This window comes from Electrophorus electricus, chromosome 20 (genome assembly GCF_041902795.1).
Source record: "Electrophorus electricus isolate QZ-2024a chromosome 20, ASM4190279v1, whole genome shotgun sequence".
In the NCBI taxonomy this organism is placed as follows: Eukaryota; Metazoa; Chordata; class Actinopteri; order Gymnotiformes; family Gymnotidae; genus Electrophorus; species Electrophorus electricus.
Window position 1 is genome coordinate 2,782,501 of NC_137516.1, and position 10,000 is coordinate 2,792,500.

General features: G+C 45.6%; 2 protein-coding genes across 4 annotated transcripts in view; both read left to right on the plus strand.

Moving 5' to 3' along the window:
• The window catches only part of lgi3 (leucine-rich repeat LGI family, member 3), a 9,044-nt gene extending 4,145 nt beyond the window's left edge, over positions 1-4,899 (plus strand). For all 3 annotated transcript variants that reach the window (XM_035536403.1, XM_081703652.1, XM_027027256.3), the window contains 6 exons: positions 432-503; positions 812-883; positions 1,062-1,231; positions 1,641-1,805; positions 2,375-2,465; positions 2,810-4,899. In XM_035536403.1, the coding sequence (XP_035392296.1) occupies positions 432-503; positions 812-883; positions 1,062-1,231; positions 1,641-1,805; positions 2,375-2,465; positions 2,810-3,539 (1,300 nt within the window). In that variant the 3' untranslated portion in view covers positions 3,540-4,899. The remainder of the gene's footprint in view (positions 1-431; positions 504-811; positions 884-1,061; positions 1,232-1,640; positions 1,806-2,374; positions 2,466-2,809) is intronic.
• Positions 4,900-8,334: 3,435 nt separating this feature from the next.
• The window catches only part of chmp7 (charged multivesicular body protein 7), a 5,735-nt gene continuing 4,069 nt past the window's right edge, over positions 8,335-10,000 (plus strand). Inside the window, exons 1-3 of the mRNA XM_035536535.2 lie at positions 8,335-9,186; positions 9,539-9,710; positions 9,912-10,000. The exon at positions 9,912-10,000 is cut by the window's right edge and continues 97 nt beyond it. Of these exons, the coding sequence (XP_035392428.1) occupies positions 8,876-9,186; positions 9,539-9,710; positions 9,912-10,000 (572 nt within the window). The 5' untranslated portion in view covers positions 8,335-8,875. The remainder of the gene's footprint in view (positions 9,187-9,538; positions 9,711-9,911) is intronic.

Below are 10,000 nucleotides of genomic sequence, written 5' to 3' on the forward strand. Positions count from 1 at the left end.
ACACACACACAAACACACAAACACAAACACACACAAAAAAGCCTTTTTTGTAAACATGCACACTCAAGCTCTTGTGCTTCCTAACTAATTTAAGATTCAGGTACCGTATCAGTCCTGACGCAGTGCAAACGCAGGGAACTTTCGAGAGAGAGGGAGAGAGAGAGAGAGAGAGAGAGAGAGAGAGAGAGAGAGAGAGAGAGAGAGAGAGAGAGAGAGAGAGAGAGAGAGAGAGAGAGAGAGAGAGAGAGAGAGAGAGAGAAAATAAGAAAGGCACCGTCAAAGTGCCCCTCGCATTAATCTGTTTCTGCTCCTAAATCTTCTCTCCTGAGCCGGACCTTTTTAACGACTGCGCTCGGCTCTCTCTCAGTCGGCGGCCCCCTGGCTGGCTGATAAAGTCACGGCTTCTCCTCTTTTCTTTTTCTGCCTTGCAGGTTCATTGAAAATAATGACATCCAGACTCTCTCCAAACACACCTTCAGAGGCCTGAAGTCATTGACGCATCTGTGTGTACCCCTCTTGCTATCACGCTATTTTATCAATAGTGAATCTATCATTATCGAACTGGAGTTTAAATAATTATACAATTAATTGATTTCTTGAATTACTCCAGGTAATGTACTTGTCCTTAAATGTCCTTAATGTATTTGTCCTTAAAATAATTCATTGATTTTCCTCATTTAGACAAAGAATGTTGCATGCTATTTGTAAATAGGTTTGAGCTGTGTGATTGTTGCTGTAATACTCCAGTCCTGGTGCCGTGACCCTGACCGTGACTGTAATATGACATGTAACCTTTAACCTGCACCGGCAGATCTCTGTCTAACAACAACCTGCAAGCCTTACCCAGAGAACTCTTCAAACACCTGGACATCCTCACTGACCTGTGAGTCCACACCAAATACCTTCCAGACCACCGTTAACAAACGCAGAGCGATCACTACTGCCTACACTAAATAGAACGATGGAGCTGTGATGTCCAGCCGTGGGTTCATTTGCAGCCGATGAGGTGATAATTCAGTGCATTGCCTTTAGTTCCCATCTCTGTTGCCTGCCCTCCTCAGAGACTTGCGAGGGAACTCGTTCCGCTGCGACTGTAAGATCAAGTGGCTCGTGGACTGGATGAAGAAGAGTAACACTTCCGTGCCAGCCATTTACTGCGTCAGTCCCTTCGAGTTCCAGGGCCGCCGCATCCAGGACCTCACCCCGCGAGACTTCAACTGCATCAGTGCGGGTACTGCCCGGAACGCTCGCCTTTGTCACACGCTCCCAACTAGGAGTACCTCTTTGTGCTAAAGTAACCGATCACATGTGATCCCTTCAGGATGTTTCACCAGTGAAGGGCCAGGGTTCAGTGGTGTGGCTAGTTGTAGCGTTTCTTATAAAATTGGTGTTAGGAAATCCGACTACTGTGCATTCTGCATTAATACTGATTTAACTCTGCATGAAGTGGGAGTTTAAATCCCCAAATCGATGGACCTCCAAGGCCCTGCCCCGCAGAATGGATTGCTGTTTTGATTTTGCAGACACTGTGGTCAGTCTCTTTGAGGCAGACTGCAGCTGTCAGCAAGCGGCACACTGGAGTTTTCCTCCTCGTGCAAGCTCTCCAAGTGACTCTGCTGTTGACTGTGCGGTCCATGCAGATTTCACAGTGTACGAGACCTACCCGTTCCAGTCTCTGTCTGTGGAGTCATACGAGTTTAACGATGACCAGTACGTGGTGTTTGCACAGCCAAACACTGGGATCTGCACCGTTTTCATCTGGGACCATGTGAACATGCTCTTCAAAACTCATTACAACATCACATGTGAGTTGAAAGCTTTATTTATTTATTTATTTATTCTCCTTACGGGTTGTGACTGTGTGAGATCAGTCAACTATGATGCTGAAGCAGTGGTAGCTCAGTGGTTAAGGTATTGGACTTGTAACTGGAAGGTTGTTGGTTCACTGCCAGGTTGCCACTGTTGGGCCCCTGAGCAAGACCCTTAACCCTCAATTGTTCAAGTTGTACTCAGTCATAATTGTAAGTTGCTTTGGATAAAAGTGTCTAAAAGCTAAATGCTGTAAATAAATGCTCCCTTGACTTCTGCTTTCACTGCAGCTAAAAACCGGTTGCCCTTAGTCCAGAGTAGTGGCTTTTGAATGAACAAGTTTACACAAGCGTGTCCAATGCGTAAAGATCAATTTTATAGCAGGTCAAGGAGTCCTAGTTAATCTAGAGTGAGTGAGGTTTTTTTTCTGCCTGGTGGATTATCCTGTCAACATCACATCAATGATTTATGAGCTTCATGAATGTTTTCTCTTCAAAATGCATTTTTAAAAGTGTGTGTGTGTGTATGTGTGTGTGTGTGTGTGTGTGTGTGTGTGTGTTTCTAGCTCGCTCTGCGGTGTATTGCAAACCTGTGGTTATCAACAACACTCTCTACATGGTTGTAGCCCAACTCTTTGGAGGATCCCACATTTATAAGTGAGATATGAATGCTCACAGTAATACTCTATCTCCATCTTAGCTTAGCTAAGTGATGACATTTGAATACTGGGCAGATTTGCTAATAATTTTGCTAATAAATACAGCCAGTCTATAACACACCATAATATTGACAGTTATGAAAAACACGTACAATTGACAGAATTGGCACAAACAATAGTTTAGTCCTCATTACTAGAACCTATTCAAGAGGGCTAGCGTTGCTAATGTTAGGCACATAATGACCATACTTACGAAGTCTGGAGTAATTTGAATATACCCATAATTCTCTTTTGTAGTGTAGCTGCTCATCTGTATCACTTTTATCCGTCTGTCTTATGCAGGTGGGAGGAAGATCCTTTGCGGTTTGTCAAAATCCAGGACATCGACACCACCCGTGTACGGAAGCCCAACTTCATCGAGACCTTCCAGATCGATGGCGACTGGTACTTCGTGGTGGTGGACAGCTCCAAAGCCGGCTCCACCAGCATCTACCACTGGAACAGCAATGGGTTTTACTCCCACCAGTCTCTCCACCCATGGCACCGCGACACGCACGTGGAGTTCCTGGAGGTGGAAGGCAAGGCCCGGCTCATCCTCTCCAGCGCCACACAGCCCCCGGTTCTGTACCAGTGGAACCGCAGCCTGCGCCAGTTCACCTACCACTCGCAGCTCACCGACACGGCTGACGTGCAGATGGTCGAGCACTTCTGGGCGCGCAAATCGCTCTACCTCTGCCTGACGCGCTTCATAGGTGACTCCAAGATCGTGCGCTGGGAGAGCCAGCGCTTTGTGGAGGTGCAGGTGCTGCCGTCGCGCGGGACCATGGCGGTGTACCCCTTCACCGTGGGCGTCAGGCAGTACCTGCTTCTGGGAAGCGACTACTCCTTCTCCCACGTCTACCTGTGGGACGAGCTCACGCAGAGGTTCCGGACCTTCCAGGAGCTCAACATGCTAGCGCCGCGCGGCTTCAGCCTGGTCTCCGTCGACAACAAGGATATCGTGCTGGCCGCCAGCTTTAAGGGGAAGACTATGGCCTATCAACATCTGGTAGTGGACCTCAGCGCCAAGTAGACACTGAATCGCAGAATCGCAGGACCCGGTCGGGCTTCACCCTCGGAGCATCAGCGGGTCCGCCCGCTTGCGCCATAAATTCCGCCGAGGTCGTGGAGCTCGGACTTCAGGTCTTCCCGCCGGCTGTTCCGGTTCCCATTTTAATCTGGTGAAAATCCCTCCTGACAGGATGCCAGGTCGCTTCCTTGCCCTTCACAAACGCACTTTCGCATCCTTGGACAAATCTGTACTGGACATGAGCTTGTAATTGGGAAGAAATGTGAGGCTGCGTGTATGTGTAAATCACCCTCGTCACTGCAAACAAAACCAATGTCCAGGAACCACAGACAACGACCGTTCACCACCGATCCTGGAAGTCACACGCCGTTAATAACAACTCATATGTATCGTTTCCTAATATTAAAACTTTGTGAGTGCTCTATTAACCCGACTGACCTCGGAGTTCAAAACTGTATCTTTTTCTGTCCAATAACTTCGTCCTCCTCATGCAGACTTGCCATGTGTTATATCTCATGGATATGCAGGATTAATAGCTATACCGAGAGCCAGGTATTCAGGTTTTGTGTGCTGAACAGCCATCGAAGCGCTTGCAGGATGCGTTTGGTGCACTGGACGGTTATAGAACCAATATTTTGCTTATTCACATTCTCATAGGGGATTCCTTAGTAATAATTACATTTATTTCAACTTCAAGCTGATGTAGGTTGTTGTTGTTTTTTTTAAATGACTTAAACCATCTTCACATCCTGATGACTATAACCAAATTTCATGCTTTGAGGAAAAAAAAAGACTGTGATTGTCTTGAGCTCTGTAATAAGCACCTAAAAACCTGCTCACAGTCGGGCTGCATTATCCAGTCAGGTAACCAGACTACGAGGAGGCAGTCTCCTCTGCATGTCAAATACGTTGCACATGCACACAGCGCACAGAAAGGTAGGCTAAGCGCTAAGCCTGCATGTCTTTGGCAACAGGGTTAGGGAGAGAGCAAGAACCTTACATCAGTTACAGTAGCTTTAACCATGGTTTATTATTAGCAGTCGATGCACAGAAAATCCCCCACGACCAAACACGTCCACACCACTAAGAACTAAGGCTGTGCTGCACTGCAGATTTCCAACTTGCTACTGTACACTGGCACCATTATGATCTCTGAAAATACATTAACCTTGTTTTCCTTTGCATGTATGTTTGACTGAGCATGGGGATTTAAATACAGGAACCATGACTGACATGGAAGTTCATAAACATTCAGAATGTTTAACATTTATAACATTTATATGTGTGTGATGCTTCTATTATGCCATGTTGCATCATACTTCTGTCTGTGATGCAAAAAAATATATATTTCAAGTATATTTCATGATTGTGTATCTTATGGTTCTTTCTTTGCCTCTCAAAACTGAAGTAATTTTACTGACTTTCTGAATTCTTTCAGACATCTCCAGTAATGTGAGTGATGGGGGGGGTGAGTCAGGAGAGTGCGTCATGGGAGTGAGTGATGGGGTGTGTGAGAATGAGTGATGAGGGTGAGTGATGGGGGTGAATGATGGGAGTGAGTCAGGAGAGTGAATGATGGGGGTGAGTGTGAGTGAGTGATGGAGTGAGTAAGTGATGGGGTGAGTGATGAGGGTGAGTGATGGGAGTGAGTCAGGAGAGTGAGTCATGGGAGTGAGTGGTGGGGCAGAGGTCTGACCAGCACAGCTGTTTTAGGATCACCTTGAACTGACCCGTTAACATTATCTTGGGTTGGAACAGTAGAGCAAAGTGCAGGTCAAGGTCACATGTTTAACACAGCCAACACCCTCTGGGTCATACAGGGCACCCAGAAAAACACCCTCTGGGTCATACAGGGCACCCAGAAAAACACCCTCTGGGTCATACAGGGCACCCAGAAAAACACCCTCTGGGTCATACAGCGATCCCAGTAAACACTCTCTGGGTCATACAGGGCTCCCAGAAAAACATCCCCTGGGTCATACAGCAATCCCAGTAAACACCCTCTGGGTCATACAGGGCTCCCAGAAAAACACCCTCTGGGTCATACAGCGATCCCAGTAAACACCCTCTGGGTCATACAGCGATCCCAGTAAACACCCTCTGGGTCATACAGCGATCCGAGTAAACACCCTCTGGGTCATACAGCGATCGCAGTAAACACCCTCTGTGTCATACAGCGATCCCAGTAAACACCCTCTGGGTCATACAGGGCTCCCAGTAAACATCCTCTGGGTCATACAGCGATCGCAGTAAACACCCTCTGGGTCATACAGGGCTCCCAGTAAACACCCTCTGGGTCATACAGCGATCGCAGTAAACACCCTCTGGGTCATACAGCGATCCCAGTAAACACCCTCTGGGTCATACAGCGATCCCAGTAAACACCCTCTGGTTTGTACAGATAAATACATGAAACTTGCTCTGGATAAGTGCATTTGCCAAATACTGAAAAAATTGAATTTTAATGGTTTAATTTGTTGTTTATTTTGCTGTTTTTTTATATCATTGTGTCATGAACTCATTACATTTATGGTATTTGGTAGATGCTCTTATCAAGAGAAACTTATAAAAATGTGTTGTCATCTACTCAGAATAACAGTGAATAAAGCATATTCAAGCACACTAATAAGTGATATTGAAAATGGGAGGGCAGTACCATCATAGCAGTAGGATGAAAGGACTAAAATATTCCTGTATTTACTATTAGTGTTAATAGTAGTAGCCTTTTGAGAAACTGACCAATTATAGGCTATTTAAACACTCTATTATAGCCTGTGGTAGAAATATTCTAAACAGACTGGCAGAAGCATTTTGAAAGTCAGAGAGGCTCAGGAAATGTCACATCTTTCTCACGCCCCGCTTGTGTTCAGTAAAACTGGTTTGGCCACATGGTGGCGCCAAAACATTAAATTATTACTAAACATAGTAACTACACTGCCTGGTCAAAAAAAAAAAAAAGATCACCACTTGGATATAACTAAGAAAAAAGGTAACAGCCTCCTATTGGATAATTACTGCATGGGTGATTGTTTCAGCTGGCAACAAGTTATTTAACCCTAACTGATGCAGTTAGGTGGTCGTGGAAAAGATGTTAATCTGTTTGAGAAGGGTCCAATTATTAGCATGCAGCAAAAACATCTAAGGAGATTGCTGAAACAACTAAAATCGGGTTAAGAACCGTCCAACGCATTATTAAAAAGTGGAAGGACAGTGGGGAAACATCATCTTCGAGGAAGGAATGTGGTCAGAGAAAAATCTTGAATGATCGTGTTCGGCGATCACTTAAATGTGTGGTGAAATAAAATCATAGAAAAACAGCAGTAGAACTCAGGGATATGTTTAATAGTGAAAGTAAGAGCATTTCCACACGCACAATGCGAAGGGAACTCAAGAGACGGACTGAACAGCTGCGTAGCCTTAAGAAAACCACTTGTCAGTGAGGCTAACTGGCAAAAACGGCTTCAGTTTGCTAGGGAGCATAAAGATTGGACTCTGGAGCGATGGAAGAAGGTCATGTGGTCTGAGGAGTCCAGATTGACCCTGTTCCAGAGTGATGGGTGCATCAGGGTAAGAAGAGAGGCGGCTGAAGTGATGCACCCATCATGCCTAGTGCCTACCGTACAAGCCTGTGGGGGCAGTGCTATGATCTGGGGTTGCTGCAGTTGGTCAGGTCTAGGTTCAGCAACGTTATGTGCCCAAAGAATGAGGTCAGCTGACTACCTGAATATGCTGAACGACCAGGTTATTCCATCAATGGATTTTTTTTTTCTTCCCTGAAGGCACGGGCATATTCCAAGATGACAATGCCAGGATTCATTGTGAAAGAGTAGTTCAGGGAGCATGAGACATTTTCACACATGGATTGGCCACCACAGAGTCCAGACGTCAACCCCACTGAGAATCTTTGGGATGTGCTGGAGAAGACTTTGCGCAGTGGTCCAAATCTCCCATCATTAATACAAGATCGGGGGGAATTAATGCAACTCTAGCCAGAAATAAATGTTGTGACGTTGCAGAAGCTTGTGGAAACGATGCCACAGCGAATGCGTGCCGTAATCAAAGTTAAAGGCGGTCCAACGAAATATTAGTGTGAGATCTTTTTTTGGCCAGGCAGTGTATAAAGAGACCTTGAGTGACCGTTATATATGTAAACACACCTGGAAATAAAGCTGACCTTTAAAAAAAAAAAAAATCATTGTTTTATTTGGAACCGACGTGGAGTACAGGAGTAGATCAGCCAGATTTGATTTTCCATTTTTTGCGGCGTAGTCTGCTTGCTATTCCAATTTTCCTTAAAGTATGGGGCTATATGAGTGATTTAAATTGTCTTTTATCTGGCGAGTTACAAAAAAAGAACATCTGTGCCATGTCCTTGGAATAAACGGCCCAACACGTACTTAGATCACAAAGGCATGGTTTACTTTTGCATTTTGCAACATCAGTCGGTGTTTTGTTTGCTTGGCATATTACATACGTGCCGACAAACGTTATTTTTGGAGTATGAGGTATGAAAAAGCTTTAACAAATCGTGACATAAGACAGTTTACGTGGCAGTCTCTTGACTTTTGATAAAACATGTTCGTGGATCTGAAAAGACAGTGTGTAGTCCACCTATTTTGATCAGGCCAATACAGCCATTGCAAATCTATTCTTTTAACTACAGATGTGGGATAAAACAGCACTGACTTCTTGGAGAAGAAAACATAATAAATGGAGTATAACAAAGCGAACATAATCGACCAGCTGATGTTCTGCACCGCTAGGTGGGAGTAAGTTAACAACGACGGTCGGATTAAGACTAAAGGAAGAAAAACACTTCCGGCTTGTTCGCAACTGTCAGGACAAACAGACAACGACGTGGGCAGGATTTCCCTTCGCTTTTTTGGGTGTTTGTTTCAAGCGAGAAGACATTAGGATTATTCTAAGTATTTAAGCAGCATGCAGCTGTTTAGAGGAGCCATTGCGCCGTGCTGCTAGCCAGTCGATCTCTGATAGTTCACAGCTGCGTTACACACACACACACACACACACACACACACACACACACACACACACACTGCTGTCTCCACTGTAAAGTTTATGTTTACGGATCGTTTGAAGTCGTCCACACGTCTTATTCAGCGTATCCACGACGCGTAATGTATTCAGGTGTTGCGCCTCTTGGCCTGGACGCTTATATGATCTCAGTAGCGCACGTCCACATCATCATCTGTCATGAACGCACTGTTGTAAAGTAATCGGCTTGCTGAATGTTTAACGCACCACTGCTAATGCGTGGGAAGGCTTAGGCTAAACTTTTATTTTTTTTCCTCCGTATACCTTGCTTTATTTGTGCCGCGATGCCGGTGTCACTGCAAACGGACGGCGCGTCGCCGGTATCGCTCCAGCAGGGCGAACGCTCGCCATCTCCTTTGCCCACGGACTGGGAGGACGACGAGCGCATGGCCTTCCTGTTCTCGGCTTTCAAAGAGAACCGAGACGTCGACCCGACGGACTGGGACAGTAAGATCAACTTCTGGACCCCGCTGATCGTGGAAAGCTGCCGACGGCGTGGATCTGTCTGTGTGCGCTTGCAGGATTTAAACGACAGCTTCAGGCGGAAGGGGAGCGCTCCCCTAGGCCTGGTCACCGTCATACAGAGTCTGCTCAGGTATCGGGTGACCGTCAGCTAATCGGAGAAAATGCAGAAAATAACGTAAATATTACAGTGGAGACAGCCGTGTTTGTGTGTGTGTGAGAGAGGAAGAGACAGTGAGAGACTAATCAGATTCATGGTAAAAAAAAAAATTACTGTCCTGTCTGTCTTTCTATCATCGACTCTCTCTCTCTCTCTCTCTCTCTCTCTCTCTCTCTCTCTCTCTCTCTCTCTCTCTCTCTGAGAGTGAGTTTGTCCAACTTTAACCTTCACGTATCGTTCTGCTCACACAGGTAGATCATCATGTGATTTTGTGTCTCTTAACTCTCTGCACTGGTTGAACAGTTGTTCTGTTTTTTGTGTCCAGGAGTGGAAAAGTGCAAAAGGAATCAGACTTTGCTGCCAGCGTGGGTTCTGGCTGGTTGTCATGGAGCGTCGGACTCTTGCTGGTCAGACCTCTGAAGTGGACACTGTCTGCCCTTCTGGGCACTGGGAGAGTTCCCCTTGAGGAATCCTTTGTGGTGATCGAACTGGTCAAAGTGAGCCCCAGATATTTTGAGCCTGCTTGTCTTTGCAGACTGTGTCATTCACAAATTAAATTTATAAATAGTAAATAACAAATAAACAGCAAAACACCTACATACCATCAACAACTACGCACCAAGTTAATTTACTGAACATGGTCTCGGTTACTTCGATATTAAATATCAAGTCTGTTGATCTGTCTGTTTCTGTTCTAGGAGAAGGCTTCAGCATTGCTGACAGCTTATCAGAGTTCTCCTCTCGTGGGCCGATCTCTGCTGTCATTTCAGGAAATGCGCTCTTTGGC